This window comes from Oncorhynchus nerka, linkage group LG16, assembly GCF_034236695.1.
Source record: "Oncorhynchus nerka isolate Pitt River linkage group LG16, Oner_Uvic_2.0, whole genome shotgun sequence".
NCBI lineage: Eukaryota > Metazoa > Chordata > Actinopteri > Salmoniformes > Salmonidae > Oncorhynchus > Oncorhynchus nerka.
Window position 1 is genome coordinate 34,346,902 of NC_088411.1, and position 20,790 is coordinate 34,367,691.

A 20,790-nucleotide genomic window follows, 5' to 3' on the forward strand; every position below is an offset into this window, starting at 1 on the left:
CATAGGTTATAATCATGACATTGAAGAGCATGAAAACATGACAGTGCTTATGAGGACACACCCTAACATGATACCTAGACAACTATCAAAGGTCATGTGAAAGATCAGATTTCACCATTATCATGAGAGGAAAGCTAATTTTAAATTGCATTTTTGCATTCAATTTCATTTAGATACATTTTGCTAAATAGAACCTTTAATACGATAAGGTAGTGATGCAACGCAGCAAGCTTCCAATCATCATATTTTGTAATCCGATACAAATTTAATGTAGTAGATCAAATATTTTTCTAATCCGTTTCAGCTTTTCAGCCCTGGGTTCCTAGAATATGTAATAGGTGGATTATGTGTGCCTGGGATTTTTTTTCTTGTGTTGGGTATGGGGCAGTGTTGTATTATGATTGGGGTTGTGTAAGAACTCTATCAGAGTTGTGTTTTGGTTGTTGGTGTGTGTGCATGCTTTATAGTCACAGATGACAGCAAGGTTTACATTTCAGTTTGCTGCACGGATTCCATTTCCTGAATTGTAAAAGCTAGTGAACTACTGTACCAAAGTAGGCCACATGTTTTCACTGCACCAGGCAGCTACAACCACCGAAAAATGTAATTTAATTCAAAACTTCAATTTATAGTGTAATATATTATCCCAGATGCTTTGACCAGTCAAATGCAATGCTTAGTACACTACTGTAGAGTGTGTCCCCTCTCATCTGAAATCTGACAAGAAAAACAACTACGTAGTTCCCACATGTGTTTATTCCAGTTGATCTCCCAGATGGGAGAAAATAGCTTACTACAGAATTAACAAAAATGTGAAAACATTAATTGTTGGGAACAGGTGAAAAACATCCTACTAATGCCATTTTATGTCATCATTCTGGACATCGATCCAGTCTTTAAAAGAAGGAATGATTTTTGTTTTCTGTGACAGCCAAAAACATAATGGCTGTGAGACCCACTCACACCATAAGATTAGAAGCAGATGCAGTTGATTGGTATACATACATTCATTAAAAAACATTTCAGCCACAAACCAACAGGAAGAGAGTTATGCATTTAGTCTAGGTGATGTGTAAACTCTGTCTCGGCTGCCCTACAATGGGCGTTCAGAAAATGCTGTGTAGCTCTTCACGCGTGCAAAGTAAAAGGATGCGTACATCTGGTCCAAGTCGAAGGCAGTGACAACTGTCTCGCCGGTGGATCTGCAGGAAAAAGTCAACATTAATATAACATTTTATGTCCCCAATAATTTTTCTCTTGCAATGACATTCATAGACTGAATGCTGTCAAAATCAAAACCCTGAATAACCAGTGTATTACCTGTAGGTGATGTGGCAGGAATGGTGGATCCAATTCAGCTTGTTGAAGCTCTGGCGCCCCCCGGAGGACAACTGCAGTCCCACATGAAAGCTGTGTTCTGTCTCGGGCGCCGCTGGGTTCCGCCGGCAGAACCGAGAGATTCTCTGGTACTCTGCCACCTTCTGTCAAGAGAACACACACAGGGAGTCAGAACTGGACAGCCAAATCACTTTTCAATCATCTGTGGACGATGACACGGGTCTAAGAAGTCTGAAAGTGTTAACAATTTGGTCATTTGTAATTTTCTCCTTGTATTATGTGTCCTGCACTGCACCAGTTGACCCAGTTAATGTGTGAGGAAACTGCCTATCTTGTTGGGTTTAAGTTATAACAGGAATGGAAAATATGCTAATAACTTTCCACATCAAGTTATCCCTGTCCAATGCTGTTATCACCTCTTCTTTTCTCTTGGAGACAACAACAAAGACTTTGGTTTGATTGTCTGTGTCCTGCGACAGACGATAATGACCACACATAATGGACTCCACCCTGTGTAAAGGGAAAATTAAAGCCATTAATGTTACAAATCAAATCGTTTTGACAAAAAACGAACTATTATTGTCCTGAAATGTTACACTGTCGTCCAAGTCTGGAGTGTATGTTGTGTTCTAAAGACCTGGTGTTCCTGCTACGTAGACGGGGAACAGTGACCAGTGGGTCCTCAGGTGTGGTCAGCATCATGACTTGGCCATCAGGGAAAAAACGCAGATATCTGGGGACACAAACAGTACACCTAGTCTCATCTGACTGCATGATAGATCATTAGCATATCACAACAAGGAAACCAGTGACTGACTGAGGACCCTACCTGTAGTACTCCACTTGGTGCCAAGCCCTATAGAATCCATCAAGGGACTCCTCTCCCTGACGGATGTATGCCGTCTTGCTGATGTAAACACCTTCAAAATCAACATTGAAAAACCAGATTGAATTTACCAAATAAAACAATCTAGTTTTAGCTATGCAACTTATGCTAGACATGCCAACTGTGCATTGGTATTGAGGAAATAGACAAGTCTATGAAACAATCCCACTTATCTTAGAAGAGATTTTCTTTCTCTAAGAAAGATAAATAACTAATGTTCCTTAAATGTTTACCATCAAAGCGCACACGTGGCCTCTCAAGAAACATCTCCCTCCAGGAGTTGAAGGGCACCAGTTTGGTACAGCTCCGGCCCCACGCTCTCAGACAGGCCGAACGCCAAATCTCTGGGTCCCTGAGGAAATATCAACACCGAGGGGAAATAATCATCTCTGTTCCATTTGAAAAACCAATATGTCATTTAGGAGCCTGTTTTGATCCAGTGTAAGGACCAGTCATTCACAGCACTGGCATGAATTAAAATGAATCCAAGCCATGTTCATTGAAAATATGATGGATTTGTATAGTCTATGGTCTGACCTAGCACAAATGTAGAAGCCTCTACAGACTAAGGAGAGCTGCTCCAGGGCACGCAGGTCCAGATCACGGGACACAACCCAACGGAAGATGTACATCAAGACCTCTGGGGGCAGGGCTGGGGACAGAAACCAGATCGTAAATACAGTATAATAATAGAGTAGTGCCAATCTAATATGCTTCCAGACAGCGGTTTATTGAGACGTTTCCATCCTGACCCAAGATCCCAGTGGGATTGAAACACTGAAGACCCGTGTGTCTTAATAAACCACTGTGGGAGCATATTATGGGAGTTGCCAACATGACTTTTTACATGTTATTCATGTCTTCTGTCTAGGACCGGAATTGTGGTGGTCTTTGTAGCTCAGTTGGTAGAGCATGGCACTTGTAATGCCAGGGTAGTGGGTTCGATTCCCAGTACCACCCATTCGTAAAATGTATGCACGCATGACTAAGTTGCTTTGGATAAAGTCATCTGCTAAATGGCATATATTATTATTGCCTGAGCTCTCCCTACCTGAGATGTGCATCTGAGCCATATCCACCTCAGGAACACATATCTTCAGAGAGTTGTCTTGCAGAGTGAGCTGCTGATGGAAGTAGGCCAATAGATCCTCTATTTCACCATCCATGTCATTCTCATTGCTAGGAAACAGATATGCAGTGTCACACATGGTAGGACTTGTATGGAACAGAGGAGTGACAAGGAGTTCAGATGGCGCACACTTTCAATGTGTACGGTATTCAATGTAGTGTTACAAATTGCCAAAAGTATTAAGATAAAAAGACTTACCCGCCATCTGGATCAGGGGAACGACTGTAGTTGATTTTGAACTCAATGTCAGGCACAATCTGCATTGCCCTGCGATAGTACTTAATTGCTGTAAATTAGGGCAGGAAACGGGTTTAGCTGTGCTTTTATGTAAAAACATTATTCCCAATCCCAACTACAGTCACACAAGAATCCCATTCAAGTCATGGTACTGATATTAGTATTTTTGCCGCATCATTTTATAAATCATCAATAAAATACTTTGTTGAGCTTCACAATCAATTTTAGATACATACTATGATCATTAGCACATCACATAGAAACCAGTGAGTGACTGAGGCCCCTACCTGTAGTCAAGCCATATAGAATCCATCAAGGGACTCCTTTAGACATGACACACAAAAAAATTATATCAGTTCCATGACTTGAATGAGTTTTGCCACATTACTAAACTAAACCAAAGCATGGATTGCTGTCATACCTTGTCCATAGACTGCTTAGAGGGCAAGGAAACCAATGTGTCACTTTGTAATTGGGTGAACCATCCCTTTAAAAGGTCCATAATTTTAACCATACTGAGACAAAATACTAATTTTCAAAAGTGAGTGCTATTTTGCTTTTCCCAACTTGTCTCACAGACATGCATACCTTCATAAACAGCTCCATTCTCTTCTTCCTCAACAGCTTTAAGGAACAACTCTCTGGCCTAAGACAAAGAAGCAAAATATGGTAACGATAGTGAAGACAACTATTAGCATGCAGTCAAATCTGTTGTAAAACTACTATTCTAAATGGCTGACTTTTTCCTCCCGGGCCAGTTCCTGTTTTCTTTTCAAGTCTGCAGCTCTCGACGACAGTCCTCGGTTCCCCCCATTGGACGCAGAGTTGGGCTTCAGTTCAGACATCCACTGAGCCCTGAACACATTGAGCTCCACCTAGACATATGGACAATGATGTACAAGTGACATGAAGCGTTTTCTTATTGCCTGGGTCAAGTAGTGAGTAGTCTAGTAAATTCAGCCTGCTCTGAGGTTACCCCAGTGGGCAGGTGAAAACAAGAAAGCATTCCAGTAGCCTAAAACAGATCTTTCTAGTTCCTCCCCATTGTTTAAATAAAATACTGACAATTGATGGAAATCCGGCAAGTTAAGGCCTGCTTTTTTTTATACTGAGAACAACCAAAACACAAGGAACTCCAGTACTGATCTTTCTGATTCCTCCCCTATGTGTAGGTGAATAGCAGCCAATATAATATAGCACTTCTGCATGTAAAAAGCTTGTCAAATTTCTCAGGGCAAGTGATCATAATCTTCAGCCAACCCCAAAAAATACACCTGGTGCCTTTAAGACTTTAATGTGTACACACACAAAATGACAAAGCATGAGCTACAACACTACATTCTGTCAGCTCTGTTAATCATAACTGAGTGCATGGCTGCTATCATGAAAAAAAAAAAAGTCAATATGGATTTCTACATTTAAAGACTTCATTATCATGCAATCCTGAGACGTAACAATAACTGTATAGACTTTGTATTGTGGGGTTCCCAAGTGGCGCTGCGGTCTAGGGCACTGCATCTCAGCAGTGCCCAACCTGGTTCAATTCCGGTCTGTATCACAACCGGCCGTGATTGGGAGTCCCATAGGGCAGCGCACAAATGGCCCAGCATCATCCGGGTTAGGGTTTGGCCGGGGTAGCTCGTCATTGTAAATAAGAAGTTGTTCTTAACTGACTTGCCTAGTTAAATAATGGCTAAATAAATAACAATTCAAAATAAGTAATCTTACGTGGAGGTTTGCATCATCAGTACTTCCATTCTCTCCATCTTGATCTTCTACAATGCCAAGAGAGTTGATAACGCTTTCAGCCTGGGCAGAAAAAAAATGTTTTGTTAAAATAACTAGGCCTAAACATGGCAGAGAATCACAAACAAATGTCTAACAAATAGGGTTGAAATAAATCAGCAAATATTTAAGTCATTAACCAAATGCAAGCTTTGTTTATGGGAGTAATGTGGTTGGACAGAAAGACAAGCACAACAAATATTCAAGGAGGATGGGATCACGGTTGAAGTTACTTCGAGGTGTAGCATGCACAATGTGCACACGTTAAGTAGAACACGTAGCTAACTGGAGACGAACTGCATTGGCTTTTGCCTCTGCCCGGCAAGGCACTAATTTAACGTTACCTAAACATGTGACAAACAGGAAGCAATTATGGTTTAGCACGCCACATTGCCTGAATGTACTTTTCAGACAGTTAGCTTGTCTATTCATCTTTAATGTATCAATACATTAACTACCAGTAGCTACCTAGTTAGCAAACGTTAACTAGTTCGTATCATTGTGGGACTCCCGAGTGGCGCAGCGGTCTAAAGCACTGCATCTCAGTGCTTGAGGCGTCACTACAGACCCTGGTTAGATTCCAGGCTGTATCACAACCGGCCGTGATTGGGAGTCCTATTGGGCAGCGCACAATTGGCCCAGCATCGTCCGTGTTAGGCCGTCATTGTAAATAAGAAGTTGTTCTTAACTGACTTGCCTAGTTAAAAAGTGACATGTTTTACATGCATGTTTACGACTACGGGACACGTCATGCAACCACCAGCAGTAGGCGTGAGTGACCATACTTCCTAGCTAACGTTAGCTAGCTAGCTCGACAACAAGTAGCCGTGTGCAAGGATTAGCCTAAAAAACAAACGACATTGAGCTACCATTATGGCTTATCTGTAAGCTCTTCTGTTGTCCGTAAACGTTTTCAGGAAAGGGTCTACAGATCACGGTCAGAAAAACGGACAACACAACGTGGAAATTTGAGGGATCGCAGAAATGCAGCCATTTCGACGACGTGCTGACGACTGTGTGTAGCGAGAAAGTCACTTACAACGGTGTGTGGGCGTGACGTCAATACACCACGTGACTAACTATTATGCACTATATCAGCACTCTTATCACAGAAGTTTTTACCTTTCTGCTTGTTGTAGGCTAATACATGTAGGCTAGTACATGGGCCACACAAACAAGTATCATCCTTCCTTGATTAGCATATTTTGCTAAAATCGTTCCATCCTAGAGTGATCCTGATTCCCGACTGTACCATGTAGGGGGCGTTATTGTTATGAAAGAGAAAGTCAGGGTACATCTCAATATAGTCTGAATTGGAATCTTCTCTTCTCACAACTTGGAAAAACAGGACTGGTTAAAGCAATATGGTTAGGAATTAGCTTTACCTGTTCAGTGCAGAAAATTAAGAAGCCACTTTATGCTATTTTTTTAACCTTTATTTAACCAGGCAAGTCAGTTAAGAACAAATTCTTATTTTCAATGACAGCCTAGGAACAGTGGATTAACTGCCTGTTCAGGGGCAGAACGACGGATTTATACTTTGTCAGCTCGGGGGTTTGAACTTGCAACCTTCCGATTACTAGTCCAATGCTCTAATCACTAGGCTACCCTGTGAGATGTACCCAAATGTTTTATTTGATTAAACTTCATAACATTAAAAAAAAGTGGTACCCTCACCTCTGTCCCACCCTAAAAGCAGCCAATCACACACTCCCAGCATACAGCACAAGTCAAACGTTTGGATACACATACTCATTCAAGGGTTTTTATTTAATTTGACTATTTTCTACATTATAGAATAGTAGTGACGAAATCAAAACTACGAAATAACACATATGGAATCATGAAGTAACCAAAAAAGTATTAAACCAATCAAAATATATTTATATTTTAGATTCTTCCAAGTAGCTACCCTTTGCCTTGATGACAGCTTTGCACACTCTTGGCATTATCTCAACCAGCTTCACCTGGAATGCTTTTCTAACAGTCTTGAGGGACTGAGCACTTGTTAGCTGCTTTTCCTTCACTCTGTGGTCCAACTCATCCTAAACCATATCAATTGGGTTGAGGTCGGTGGATTGTGGAAGCCAGGTCTTCTGATGCAGCACACCATCACTCTCATTCTTGGTCAAATCGTCCCTTACACTGCCTGAGGGTGTGTTGGGTCGTTGTCCTGTTGATAAACAAATTATAATCCCACTGAGCCCAAACCAGATGGGATGGCGTGTCGCTGCAGAATGCTGTGGTAGCCATGCTGGTTAAGTGTCCCTTGAATTGTAAATAAATCACTGACAGTGTCACCAGCAAAGCACTCCCACACCTTCTCATTCATGCTTCCTGGTGGGAACCACACATGCAGAGATCATCCTTTCACCTACTTTGCATCTCACAAAGACACGGAGGTTGAACAAAAAATCTCAAATTTGGACTCATCAGACCAAAGGATAGATTTCCATCAGTCTAATGTCCATTGTTCATGTTTCTTGGCCCAAGCAAGTCTCTTCTTATTATTGGTGTCCTTTAGTAGTGGTTTCTTTGCAGAAATTCAACCATCAAGGCCTGATTCACGCAGTCTCCTCTGAACAGTTGATGTTGAGATGTGTCTGTTACCTGAACTCTGTGAAGCATTTATTTGGGCTGCAATTCCTGAGGCTTGTAACTCTAATGAACTTATCCTCTGCAACAGAGGTAACTCTGAGTCTTCCTTTCCTGTGGCAGTCCTCATGAGAGCCAGTTTCATCATAGTGCTTGATGGTTTTTGCAACTGCACTTGAAGAAACTTTCAAAGTTCTTGAAATTTTCCGTATTGACTGACCGTCATGTCTTAAAGTAATGATGGACTGTCGTTTCTCTTTGCTTATTTGAGCTGTTCTTGCAATAATATGGACTTGGTCTTTTACCAAATAGGGCTATCTTCTGTATACCCCCTACCTTTTCACAACACAACTGATTGGCTCAAACGCATTAAGAAGGAAAGAAATTCCACAAATAAACTTTTAACAAGGCACACCTATTAATTGAAATGCATTTCAGCTGGTTGAGAGAATGAATGCCAAGAGTGTGCAAAGCTGTCATCAAGGCAAAGGGTGACTACTTTGAAGAATCTCAAATATAAAATATATTGTGATTCGTTTAGGGGGAGGGGGTAGAAAAAGGAAAGGTCACCTGGACCCAAGCAGGGAGGGTGGGTTGGCAGCTACAAAAGCTTGGTGAAGCTTGCTAACTGTGAAGCTGCTGAAGAGGCTAACGTTAGTCAACTCCAACTGACGCAACATAACAATATGACATGGCAATATGTGTTGAAGATTGGGTTGGTGTCAGGTCAAATGATTTATATATACACTAGATTGCTCCCAGAGGGCACTGTTCTGAAGCCTCCACACCTCCATCTTGGCACTCCCTCACGGTGTAAAAAATATTTTGGAAGCTATAGAAATGCATTTATTAATGTCTACATTTGTTTTTGCCACCTTGATTCTATTTCAGACACCTTAATGCATACTTTTAAAATATATTATGTGAGATAAACAGAAAAATAAAAGATTAAAAAGTATATAAAACATTTTATTTAAAGTATAGTTTTTTGAAAGTTCTGTTACTGTCCCCACTACAAAAAAAATGTATCTTAAATACATGTTATTTTGTTCTTGAAACATTTAATGAAATACCGTAGAATTCCATTTATTGCTATGGAGGACTGCTCCTTCTGGGGAGTGCCAAAATGGCCGAACAGTGGCTGGAATTCCAACTCGGGACTCTTTCTAGAGCTCCGGCTTTCAAACCACTGACGTCATGAATTGGCCATATATTTTTCCTAGTTCCCAGTTCTTTTGAACATGGCATAAACCCAGGATTGCATATGCTATTGTCACGTTCAGATCGATTTCGCAGTCGTATTTTTCTGAGTTCCCAGTTGTTTTGAACGCACTGAAGTCAGACATTTCCGAGTTCCCAGTTCCGAGTTCTTTTGAACGCGGCATTATATAAATCATTGGTCAAAGCAGAGATGATACACTTTGTACGCAGGCTTGGTCAGATGTGGTAAGAACACCAAGTCCAGTAGATGGCGGTAATGTGACATAACATTGGTTGCCAACCTCCGTCAAACACCACTGATGTAGAATTACGCAAATCTGCGACGCCCTTGGTCGCGCAGCTGTGATTTATTGTGATGGGCCTGGAGGTAATGTGAGTGAGTGTGCTCGACTCTATACAACTAGTTTATTGGTGTTGTCTTCAAATGTCCGTTATTCGAGTTGAAACGGATTGGGTGGGTGTCTTTTGAACTATTTTGACTTTGCTTTTTGTCATTATTATCAGCAGAAGTCAAAGATTGATCGTGTGTCTAGCTAACGTTAACCTTAGCTCGACTGCAACATCTGTTTCTCGTTGCATGACATTCTGGTCAGAAATCTTACCAGACAGTTTTTACTCTTAAAATCGTATGCATGCCTGCCCTGTAGGTAACGTTTGCTAGGTAGCTAGTAATGAAATAGGCTAAAACAGTCTGACTACTGTCTGTTGAAGGTCTAGTCAGAAGATAATTTGCATGAAATTAGAAACCATCTGTCTCAGATTCCTTGTATTGTCTGGAAACGGAAAAATAAGTGTATATTTCTCCCCTGTGATTGGTTCTATGGCTTCCTCTAATGACACCCCACCCCTTCCCATCCCTTTTCCTCAGGAGGAGGCAAGAAGCCCATGACAACATGAGTCCTCCAGCTGTGCCTGTGGTCCACTGTTGTTGTCACAGGAACATCTGGTTACACTCAACTGCTGCAGGAGGCTGCCAGCCTACCACCTCTGTGTTCCTTCAACCTACCACCTCTCTGTGTTCCTTCAGCACGTATTGATCTGATCTGCTCCTGGGCGATGGTGAGGAGAGGGGAGCACCATGAATAGATACACTACGCTCAGGCAGCTCGGGGATGGCACCTACGGCTCAGTCATCCTCGGCCGCAGCCTGGAATCAGGAGAACTGGTCGCAATTAAGAAGTGAGTGGAGGTCACATTGTCATAGCATTGTTAGTATGAAAAAAAGAAGGCTGTGATCTCTGTGTGCAATTGCAGTCCCACCTTTTGAAGGGTTGGTGTATAGTGTAGGTTACATATTATCCTCTGGTACCTAAATTTGAATGGCTTCAACTTACAAGTTGTTGTAGCTGCTAAGCCGTGTAGTAAAATTAGCTGCCAGTGCCTGTGGGATTCGCTAGGAATGGCATTAGCCGGTGGCCAATCCCACGCGTGGTTAAGCTGACAGCTGTCTAGGCAGATGTCGACGAATGAAAGTGCACGGATGACTGACAAGCCCACCTATTTGGCTGATTTGAAAAAAAGGCATCTGTTGGTGAGTACCTTTGGGCAGGATCATAAAAACGTCTGGCTTCTAGTTATAACTTTGACAGGAAGTATGTGGGGGGTTCGGCAGCCACAGACTAGTTGCATAAATGTATGATGTTGGTGGCTTCGCTCTCTTGAGATTGAAATGGACAGGGCCTCTGCCTGTTATAAACCTGCTCTTTTCAATCATACATTTTATACGTATTCATCAAACTTCTTATATCAATGAAAAGAGTCCCAATATGTTTTAAAATAAAAAGTATGATCTATGATATGTTGGTCCTTTAATTCAGTTACGCTGAAATGATTACATATTTGTTTCAGAATGAAGAGAAAATTCTACTCATGGGAGGAATGTATGAATCTTCGTGAGGTCATAGTAAGTTCTCCTTCCCAGATATGATGCTTGTGGGTAAAATGCTCCACCTATTGCAGTGTTTCCCCTAGGATTTTGTCCAGCAGTGGTGGAAAGGGAGGCACTGCACCACACCGGTATAGGGCAGCCTAAAGAATACAGCCTATGCTTTCAGTTGTTGTCTACTGTTTCACCTCTACTCAGAACCACAGAAACCAACACAAAGAATCTAGAAGGTGACTCTTGTGTGTACTGTCTTTGGATTTTAACTCTCTAGTTCCTCACTCAGACCCAGACATTCATTCTTTGCCGAGAGCTTGAATCCAAAGGAGTGTAGCAGCATTCTAGAAGAAAACCAGCCCTCCAGGGATCTTGGTTAGAATGTCAGCTGTAAATAGCATGTGCCACCACCAAGACCCATAACGACTTTCCCCTCTACTCAAAACTATGGCATGGTGCCTCCATTTACCTCCATACTTTTCAGTGCATGGGAAAACTTCACCTGCATTTACTATGATCTGCTCTAGTTTTCTTTATTACACCTGAGTTATAAAGCATAAAGAAATCCCTAAAGGCTGCACCTTAAGAAATACCAGTTGTTCCCCACACTGTACCCAAGATGATATACAGTTTATTCATGCTTTGATTGTCAATCAATGTTTTTATTTTGAACTAATGCGTATTTGTTGTATGCCGGTTTTAAGGGTCAGATCTTCTGTCTTACCTTTTTATGTTTCTAAGTCTGGAGGCCCGACAGCAGCTTAATTGGGGAGAATGGGCTCGTGTTAATGGCTGGAGCGGAATTATTGGAATGGTATCAAATACATCAAACAAATGGTTTCCAGGTGGTTGATGCCATTCCATTTGCGCCGTTTCAGCCATTGTTATGAGCTGTGCTCCCCTCAGCAGCATCCTGTGGTATCGAAGTCTGGCCATGATGGAGTGTTGCAGAGCTGTTTTTGATGATTTACAGATTGAGGTTATTTCCCTCATGCTTTGTCTTGATTGCTAAGGTACCATCTAATTTGTTCACTCCTTTCAGTCCTTGAAGAAACTCAACCACGCGAATGTGGTCAAACTCAAGGAGGTTATACGGGAAAATGACCACTTGTACTTTGTGTTTGAATACATGAAGGAGAACTTGTATCAACTAATGAAAGACCGGTAAATATAGCTTTTTTTAAATTCACATAGCCTATATTTAGGCTATTTGAAATGGGTTTAGTGCTTTGGGGATAATTGTCAGTAGGTCAAAATCATAGCTCATATATTGTTATCTGTATCATGTTACAGGTCTCGGCTGTTCCCTGAATCTGCTGTGCGAAATATTATGTTCCAGATACTGCAGGGATTATCTTTTATTCATAAGCATGGTATGATTAGAATGATACACTAGCACTTTTTGCTAATGCTTTTTACTTGTTACTTTGTATGCTCACTGTATGATTTTCCCCCTAGGATTCTTTCACAGGGATATGAAACCTGAGAATCTTCTGTGCATGGGACCAGAGCTTGTGAAAATAGCTGACTTTGGGCTTGCCCGTGAGATAAGATCTCGGCCGCCATACACAGATTATGTTTCAACAAGATGGTTAGTTTTGTTACCTCCATATGATGGGTTTATGTGTCACTAACCACATTTCTATCCACAACTTTTATACGAGTGAAGTCATACTGTATATAAAAAAGAAATCACGCCATTTGAGATGATTTAAATGCTTACAGATCATTTGAGATGGCGTGATTTAAATGCTTACAGATCATTTGAGACGGCGTGATTTAAATGCTTACAGATCATTTGAGACAGCGTGATTTAAATGCTTACAGATCATTTGAGATGGCGTGATTTAAATGCTTACAGACCATTTGAGATGGCGTGATTTAAATGCTTACAGATCATTTGAGATGGCGTGATTTAAATGCTTACAGATCATTTGAGATGGCGTGATTTAAATGCTTACAGATCATTTGAGATGGCGTGATTTAAATGCTTACAGACCATTTGAGATGGCGTGATTCAAATGCTTACAGACCATTTGAGATGGCGTGATTTAAATGCTTACAGATCATTTGAGATGGCGTGATTTAAATGCTTACAGATCATTTGAGACGGCGTGATTTAAATGCTTACAGATCATTTGAGACGGCGTGATTTAAATGCTTACAGATCATTTGTTAATTCGACATGGTGGGATATATTTGTGTCGGTAAAGTTAATAATGCGAGAAATGGCCTTGGAAACGCCTTTATGCACAAATATTGATATAATAACCATCATATGTCGTGGAATTTCAGTACTGAGAGAGACTTAGTCATTTCTTCAAACAATCATCTTATTGCAATAATGAAACTGTCAACTCAACAGTCTTGACTGTTAGGCTGAGAGCCTACCCTTTACAGACCATGCTGTTCCTTATATACCTTGTACCAAGATTGCTTAGTCATAGCTGGTTCAACCCACCCCCCCCATATAGATAAGCCACTTTGGGTTCATCCTATGGTCATCTGCCTCTGGTGCTGTCTCCCAGATGCCAGGAAGATTGGGACTACTGAGGCCTTTGCTCCGTTCCTCCAGGCTCTCTCGATCTCGGTGACACCCACCGCATCTTATCTATGGAATGCCATCTGTAGGTTTTTACTTAGCCATCACTTAATCAGTTGCCAGCCCCAGCTTCAAAACACTCCTCTCAGTTCACTCAGGATGAAGGAAATATCTTACTACAATATTAGTTAAGTAAATCATTTCTAACTATTAATCTCAAACAAATAAGGTGAAAACATAATTTTTCCCTCACACATATCAAAGTAAACTTTGAGTCACTCGATGATATGGTATGTAGTCTACTTCTCCCACTACGACTTTGGAAACCATGCAGTTTATAAGGCTACAGATGAAATCAGTTATGATGAACTTCACAGGGTGGTGAAAGTGCAGAGTGATGAGCTTGATGCTGCTTTCCAATAAATATTGAGGGTCTTATTCTGGTGACATGATGATCGATGCTTGAATGCCATTTGACAAATAAGTTCTTTTTTTTTCGCTCTTATCCATAATCTCATCATACACAGTAGGCCAGCCTACCCGTACCGTATCTGTGAGCTGTTGGCTAGAGCACATGTGCCAAGCCCAGGGTAGACACATTTGCTATTTAATGTAACACCTTTTGTGACAAAACTATTGATAGAGTTGAAAGTCCAATGGAAACACTTTGAACTTTAGATTTTGATCCGGTACATAAAAACATAAGCATTTTGTGTGCACTACGTCATCACATACGTCAGTTTGGTGGAAACACCACTGGTGGGAAAATGCACATATTTTCAATGCGAATTTTAGAATCTTCGCCAATTGGATGGAAACCTAACTACTGACACCATATTTAGTTATATCTGAATTCATTTTTCAAATTTTCTGTCAATTTGTGACATGAAACCTCTTTTATTTCTCTCATCATGGGGAGCATCAACCAGCCTATAAAGCCCTTCTCCCTTCCCTGTGGTGTCTTCCAGGTACAGAGCTCCAGAGGTGTTGCTGAGGTCCACCTCGTACAGCTCTCCCATAGACCAGTGGGCTGTGGGCTGCATCATGGCAGAGCTTTACACCCTCAGGCCTCTGTTCCCTGGCTCCAGTGAAGTGGACACCATCTTCAAAATCTGCCAAGTCCTGGGAACTCCAATGAAGGTAGCCTTGTTCTCCAGGGCTGTTAGATCCAGAATGTCAGCCAAAAGCAAGCTATACTGTCCTCGCATCATCATGTAAAATGTCTTGTGGTGGTGTTAAATACACAAATCAAACCTCACTGAAGATGTGATCAGTCTTGTGTAATGTGCTTTTGAAATGACAAACTTCACAGATTATTTGTCATAACATCTAAAAAAAATGGTTACATCTATCTATTTTATTACTATATGGTAAAATAAGCAGGTCAATAATCATTGTGTTGGATCCACTTCTTCTAGAATGACTGGCTGGAGGGCTTCCAGTTGTCAGCAGCCATGAATTTCCGCTGGCCCCAGTGTGTCCCCAGTAATCTGAGCAGTCTGATCCCCAACGCCAGTACTGAGGCCATCCAACTGATGAGAGACTTACTCCAGTGGGACCCTAAGAAGAGGCCAGCCTCTGCCCATGTAGCAAACCCTGGCTTGGGCATATCTGTTATAATCTAGGCTAAAATAAATGTTTAGAATGAATCCTTAGAATAGTTATTTTACCATCCACCGATAGAATGGTGAATACTGAAATAATTATTAGATTTAAAGCTATGTAAGCTTGTACATTGCTAAACAGGTTAGATATTCTAACATTTTAATGGCATGTTAACTGATTAATATGTCCTGCTTTGGGATCCTTCAAAGCCAATCAATTATTTTATTCTCCATTTGCAGGCCCTCAGGTACTCCTACTTCTACGTGGGTCAGGCGTTGGGCACTCCTCAGCAGATCCTGGAGCAGGGCAGGCCTCAGCCAGGTCCCCTACCTCCACAGCCACCACAACCATTACAGCAGCCCCTGCAGCAGCTACAACCACTGCTGCTGCTCAAGCCAGTGCCCCCTCCCCAGCCAGCGCCCCCAAATCAGCATTTCACCTCGTCCAGGCCCCTGCAACAGATCCATCCAGCCCCAGTCTCAGCCCCCACCCCAGTTCCATCGTACCAGAGGCACTCAAAGCTGTTGCGAGAGCAGCCCAACCGCATGGTGAAGCAGGAGGAGACTGAGATGGTCCCACAGACCCGCTTAACTTACATTGTTGACAAGAGCTTGCAGAGCCAGGTGAGTTTTCAGTCACCAACCAGGGCTTCTTGAGCACGGCAAGCATTCATCAGTGTAATGTCATTAAATGTTAGAATACCTTGTTAAATGAATACAAAATTAAATGGAAAGTTGATGAATTCTTCATAAATGTAATTGAACTGTTTTTCTTCTTTCTCTCTCTCCATAGAGATTGTTAATACACCATTTCCTTTTTTTTTTTACAGTTGACCCAGGAGGCTGAGAATGCCAACTTCTTAAGCTATCAGACGAAACCTAAGGGTGGAGGACGCCGGCGATGGGGCCATGGCACAGGCCTCCTAAAGGGTGACGAGTGGGATGACTTTGAGGACACGGAGCTGACCTCACTAAGTTTTCTGGGCAAAACAAACTTTCCTACAGAAAAACGAAGAGAGGAGACGTTGAGCAGGTGAGATTGTCTCCCTGTGTTATCCCAGTGACCTGAGTAAACCTGTGTTATCCCAGTGACCTGCTTTAACCTGCATTATCCCAGTGACCTGTGCGTTATCAGTCTGATCTTTTCAGATAAGGGCTTTATGTATTTCTGTTATGCCTTTCAGGTACGGAAATGTTTTGGATTTTAGCAGCCCCAAAGTTAAGGGGCAGGTGACGACAGGTGACGATGCACCTTTGAATCTGAACAAGGCCATGTCCTACCAGGAGCCTTCAAGGACAGCCTCTGCCAAACAGTATTACTTGAAGCAGTCAAGATATCTACCAGGTAGAAAATACAAAAACCTTACCTTTCTTCCAAGTGGATATTTTTAACAAGGCACTTTCAGTTATTGCCAATGTACACTACTGTTCAAAAGTTTGGGGTCACTTAGAAATGTTCTTGTTTTTGAAAGAACCATGGACCATTCTGTCCATTTAAAATAACATCAAATTGATCAGAAATACAGTGTAGACATTGTAGTAAATTACTATTGTAGCTGGAAATGGCTGATAAAAAAAAATATATATATATATATATATATTTAAAAAAAAAAAAATGTATATCCACATAGGAGTACAGAGGCCCATTATCAGCAACCATCACTCCTGTCTTCCAATGGCACGTTGTGTTAGCTAATCCCAAGTTTCATTTTAAAAGGCTAATTGATCATTAGACAAACCTTTTTCAATTATGTTAGCACAGCTGAAAACTGTTGTGCTGATTTTAAAGAAGCAATGAAATTGGCCTTTAGACTAGTTGAGTATCTGGAGCATCAGCATTTGTGGATTCGATTACAGGCTCAAAATGGCCAGAAACAAAGATATTTCTTCTGAAACTAATCAGTCTATTTTTGTTCTGAGAAATGAAGGCTATTTCATGCAAGAAATTGCCAATAAAGAAGATCTCGTACAATGCTGTGTACCACTCCCTTCACAGAACAGCGTAAACTGTCTCTAACCAGAATAGAAAGAGGAGTGGGAGGCCCCGGTGCACAACTGAGCAAGAAGACAAGTACATTAGATGGTCTAGTTTGAGAAACAGATGCCTCACAAGTCATCAACTGGCAGCTTCATTAAATAGTACCCACAAAACACCAGTCTCAACGTCAACAGTGAAGAGGCGACTCCGGGATGCTGGCCTTCTAGGCAGAGTTGCAAAGAAAAAGCCATATCCCAGACTGGCCGATAAAAATAAAAGATTAAGATGAGCAAAAGAACAGACTGGGAGATTGGAAAACAGTGTTATGGACAGATTAATTTAAGATTGAGGTTCACAAAGAAGAACATTGTTGAGACGCAAATGCTCGAGGAGTGCTTGACGCCATCTGTCAAGCATGGTGGAGGCAATATGATGGTCTGGGGGTGCTTTGGTGGTGGTAAAGTGGGAGATTTGTACAGGGTAAAAGGGATCTTGAAGAAGGAAGGCTGTCACTCCATTTTGCAACGCCATGCCATACCCTGTGGACGGTGCTTAATTGGAGACAATTTCCTCTTACAACAGAACAATGATCCAATGCACAGCTCCAAACTATGCAAGAACTATTTAGGGAAGAAGCCGTCAGCTGGTAATTCTGTCTATAATGGAGTGGCCAGCACAGTCACCGGATCTCAACCCAATTAAGCTGTTGTGGGAGCAGCTTGACCGTATGGTAAGTGCCCATCAGGCCAAGCCAATCCAACTTGTGGGAGGTGCTTCAGGAAGCATGGAGTGAAATCTCTTCAGATTACCTCAATGAATTGACAACTAGAATGACAAAAGTCTGCAAGGCTGTAATTGCTGCAAATGGAGGATTCTTTGATGAAAGCTATGTTTGAAGGACACAATTAGTATTTCAATTAAGAATCATTATTTATAACCTTGTCAACATCCTGACTATATTTCTTATTCATTTTGCAACACATTTCATGTATGTTTCCATGGAAAACAAGGACATTTCTAAGTGACCCCAAATGTTTGAACGGTAGTTTATATCATAAAATGAGGTCACTAATCGGCATTGAGCCTTCTTTGTCAGTAAACTTTGAACTTGATGTAACTGCCATTTTTCTACCAAATCAGAGCCATAAGCATATGCACATGCTCTGATATAGAATGCCTAATGGTTTTCAAACCTGGATGAAACCACATTCTTTTCAGCACCTGATTATCAATGATCATCATCTCAGGAGTGGCTATGTTGCTGAGTCATGATGATGTAGTCTTGTTGAACCACAAGGGGCAGCTTGTTGCAATGGAAATGACATATCAAACTCTATTTCCTAATCTATCCCATCTAACCCTGCAGGTTTAAGTACTAAAAAGAATATGGCAATAAATTCCAACTACAGTGAAAGCAACCTCTGGGGCAGCAAAATTCCTGTTGGAGGAACACTTCCTAACCGAGGCACTCATGGTAATGATTTGTGTTGGGACCAATGTCCTGCATGTTTATCACCTGTCACTCTACTACACTAGTGAGAGGGCTGTGTGGTATAAGCTAGGGTGATGTCTCTGTGGTGTGTGCTAACAGTATTACATGTAAGGTACATTTCCTGTTATCTTTGATGGCCCAATCACAGGTTCAAATACTCTTCCAAGTGGATATGTACCGAACTATTACAAAAAAGAGGTTGGCTCTGCCGGCCAAAGAGTGCAACTCGCACCTATAGGGGACTCAACAGCATCAAGTGAGTGATCTATAGGGGACTCGACAGCATCAAGTGAGTGATCTATAGGGGACTCGACAGCATCAAGTGAGTGATCTATAGGGGACTCGACAGCATCAAGTGAGTGATCTATAGGGGACTCGACAGCATCAAGTGAGTGATCTATAGGGGACTCGACAGCATCAAGTGAGGGACCTATAGGGGACTGGACAGCATCAAGTGAGGGACCTATAGAGGACTGGACAGCATCAAGTGAGGGACCTATAGAGGACTGGACAGCATCAAGTGAGGGACCTATAGGGGACTGGACAGCATCAAGTGAGGGACCTATAGAGGACTGGACAGCATCAAGTGAGGGACCTATAGAGGACTGGACAGCATCAAGTGAGGGACCTATAGAGGACTGGACAGCATCAAGTGAGGGACCTATAGGGGACTGGACAGCATCAAGTGAGGGATCTTTTGTAGTCTCGATGCACAGTTGGCAATCCAGGCTAGGTGCTGTGTAGTAATGTAATTCTATTATAAGGTAATAATGTGGCTTGTCTCTGCTGTCACAGATTATGCAACCTGGAGGTCGTCTAGCAGAAGTCAGATGGGTGCCTCGTCCTATGTGCCGTCACCCACCAAGACTACGCCTGGCCTACGGTCTCGCCCCCCAGCACAGGCCATCCATGGGCGCACAGACTGGACTGCCAAATATGGACACCGCTAGTGGCCTCTTTGGGACACTTGTGTTATTTCAGTACTTCAGATTAGTCTTTTCCCTATAAAAGGAAAAATGTATGTTTTCATATCAAAGTATGTACATGTTATACAGCAATAACCTTGGTTTTGTATTAATCTGTGTCTATTGTTCAATGTACAACTTTTTCAGTGTGTGTATGTATTATATGGATAAATGACCTCTGCAAAATGTTGGTGTCGTCACATTTTGTTCAGTGACAAATTCCATACCATTTTTTTGTTTATTGCGTAGCATAACTTTCTCAACCCCTTCTTAAAATGTTTGTTCCATAGATTTTGTAAAACGTCCCCACGATCCAGTCTTTATGCATTTTATATTGCAAATATCACTGTGATATTTTGGCCAACACTGTTTTTCTGTTGCCAATTTGTCTTTATTTTTTTTACATGTTTTTCTTGGTGCTTTCTTTCATGAGACATTCTGGAATACAGGAAACACTTGTATCTTGATCATTTTTATATTTTATTCATTGTTTTTTTTCTCTAAATCAATAACTCTGTGCTTTATTTTAATCAGAATTGATGACACAATTGGCTTTAGTGTTCTCTTTCTTTGTAATGAATTGTGTGGCTCTCAAAAAAAATTATTGAGAGATTGTACGTTGACTTGGTTTATCTGCTGGGCCAAATTGTAAAAACATTACATGTATAACTGCCAGTTACCAAATGCCATTGCTAACTTTTTATTTATGTGGTATTGTAATGACCATTTCATTAACAACAGTTAATAAACTCATTGGTGTGTATATCGTCTGATTTAGTAAAAATCTTATTTACAATGAAGGCCTTCTGGGTCGTTGTGGGTTAACTGCCCAGGAGAAGAACAATAGATTTTTACCTTGTCAGCTCTGGGTTTTGATCCAGCTAACTGGTTAATAACCAAAAGTTAAAGAAATCACTTTTTTTTTTCAAAAGAAGGCAGACTGCCACGTGCAGTGCCTCATTTGGATGTGTCTGAAGTCTTGGAGCTTGACTTCCCTACGTTTCTCCTACAAATGGGCCTTGAGCTTGTTTGGAGGTTCTAGCAGGGAGTGCAGCTACGCGTATACCAACGATGCTCGTCCGGGAAACTCGTCCTCTTCCACCGAGCGCGGGGCTTCGGGAGGGACGCACATGGAGCGG

The 20,790-nt window shown here is 41.6% G+C and overlaps 2 protein-coding genes across 8 annotated transcripts; one reads left to right on the forward strand and one right to left on the reverse strand.

Annotated features, from left to right (window-relative positions):
* Positions 1–738: 738 nt before the first annotated feature.
* On the reverse strand, positions 739–6,415 carry LOC115144412 (F-box only protein 9-like). Its single transcript, XM_029685440.2, has 13 exons — positions 6,245–6,415; positions 5,319–5,399; positions 4,331–4,465; positions 4,179–4,236; positions 3,552–3,639; positions 3,276–3,403; positions 2,762–2,876; positions 2,458–2,576; positions 2,168–2,258; positions 1,976–2,071; positions 1,755–1,848; positions 1,321–1,481; positions 739–1,202 (listed from the first exon to the last, which is right to left on the reverse strand). Exons 1-13 carry the CDS (start codon positions 6,245–6,247, stop codon positions 1,094–1,096), a joined length of 1,278 nt encoding a protein of 425 aa, XP_029541300.1. The 5' UTR covers positions 6,248–6,415; the 3' UTR covers positions 739–1,093.
* Positions 6,416–9,455: 3,040 nt separating this feature from the next.
* LOC115144413 (serine/threonine-protein kinase ICK-like) lies at positions 9,456–20,414 on the forward strand. 7 transcript variants are annotated; one of them, XM_029685444.2, is made up of 14 exons: positions 9,456–9,558; positions 10,060–10,370; positions 11,040–11,094; positions 12,113–12,234; positions 12,364–12,443; positions 12,529–12,661; positions 14,581–14,752; positions 15,031–15,198; positions 15,457–15,840; positions 16,047–16,249; positions 16,401–16,561; positions 18,561–18,668; positions 18,835–18,942; positions 19,482–20,414. In XM_029685444.2, the coding sequence occupies exons 2-14, from the start codon at positions 10,270–10,272 to the stop codon at positions 19,634–19,636; spliced, it is 1,950 nt and encodes a 649-aa protein (XP_029541304.1). In that variant the 5' UTR covers positions 9,456–9,558; positions 10,060–10,269; the 3' UTR covers positions 19,637–20,414. The 7 variants fall into 7 exon arrangements, with proteins under 7 accessions (XP_029541304.1, XP_029541303.1, XP_029541305.1 ...); XM_029685443.2 differs by having other exon boundaries at positions 9,465–9,567; XM_029685445.2 differs by having other exon boundaries at positions 9,472–9,563.
* The last annotated feature ends 376 nt before the right edge of the window (positions 20,415–20,790 follow it).

Coding starts and splice junctions, on each gene's coding strand:
- LOC115144412 (XM_029685440.2), bottom strand. Junction 2,577..2,761: donor GGCTTCTACATTTGTGCTAG/GTCAGACCATAG, acceptor ATATTTCCTCAG/GGACCCAGAGATTTGGCGTT. Junction 1,203..1,320: donor TCCTGCCACATCACCTACAG/GTAATACACTGG, acceptor TTTTTCCTGCAG/ATCCACCGGCGAGACAGTTG.
- LOC115144413 (XM_029685444.2), top strand. CDS start 10,270: ATGAATAGATACACTACGCTCAGGCAGCTCGGGGATGGCACCTACGGC. Junction 10,371..11,039: donor GAACTGGTCGCAATTAAGAA/GTGAGTGGAGGT, acceptor TATTTGTTTCAG/AATGAAGAGAAAATTCTACT. Junction 11,095..12,112: donor TGAATCTTCGTGAGGTCATA/GTAAGTTCTCCT, acceptor CACTCCTTTCAG/TCCTTGAAGAAACTCAACCA.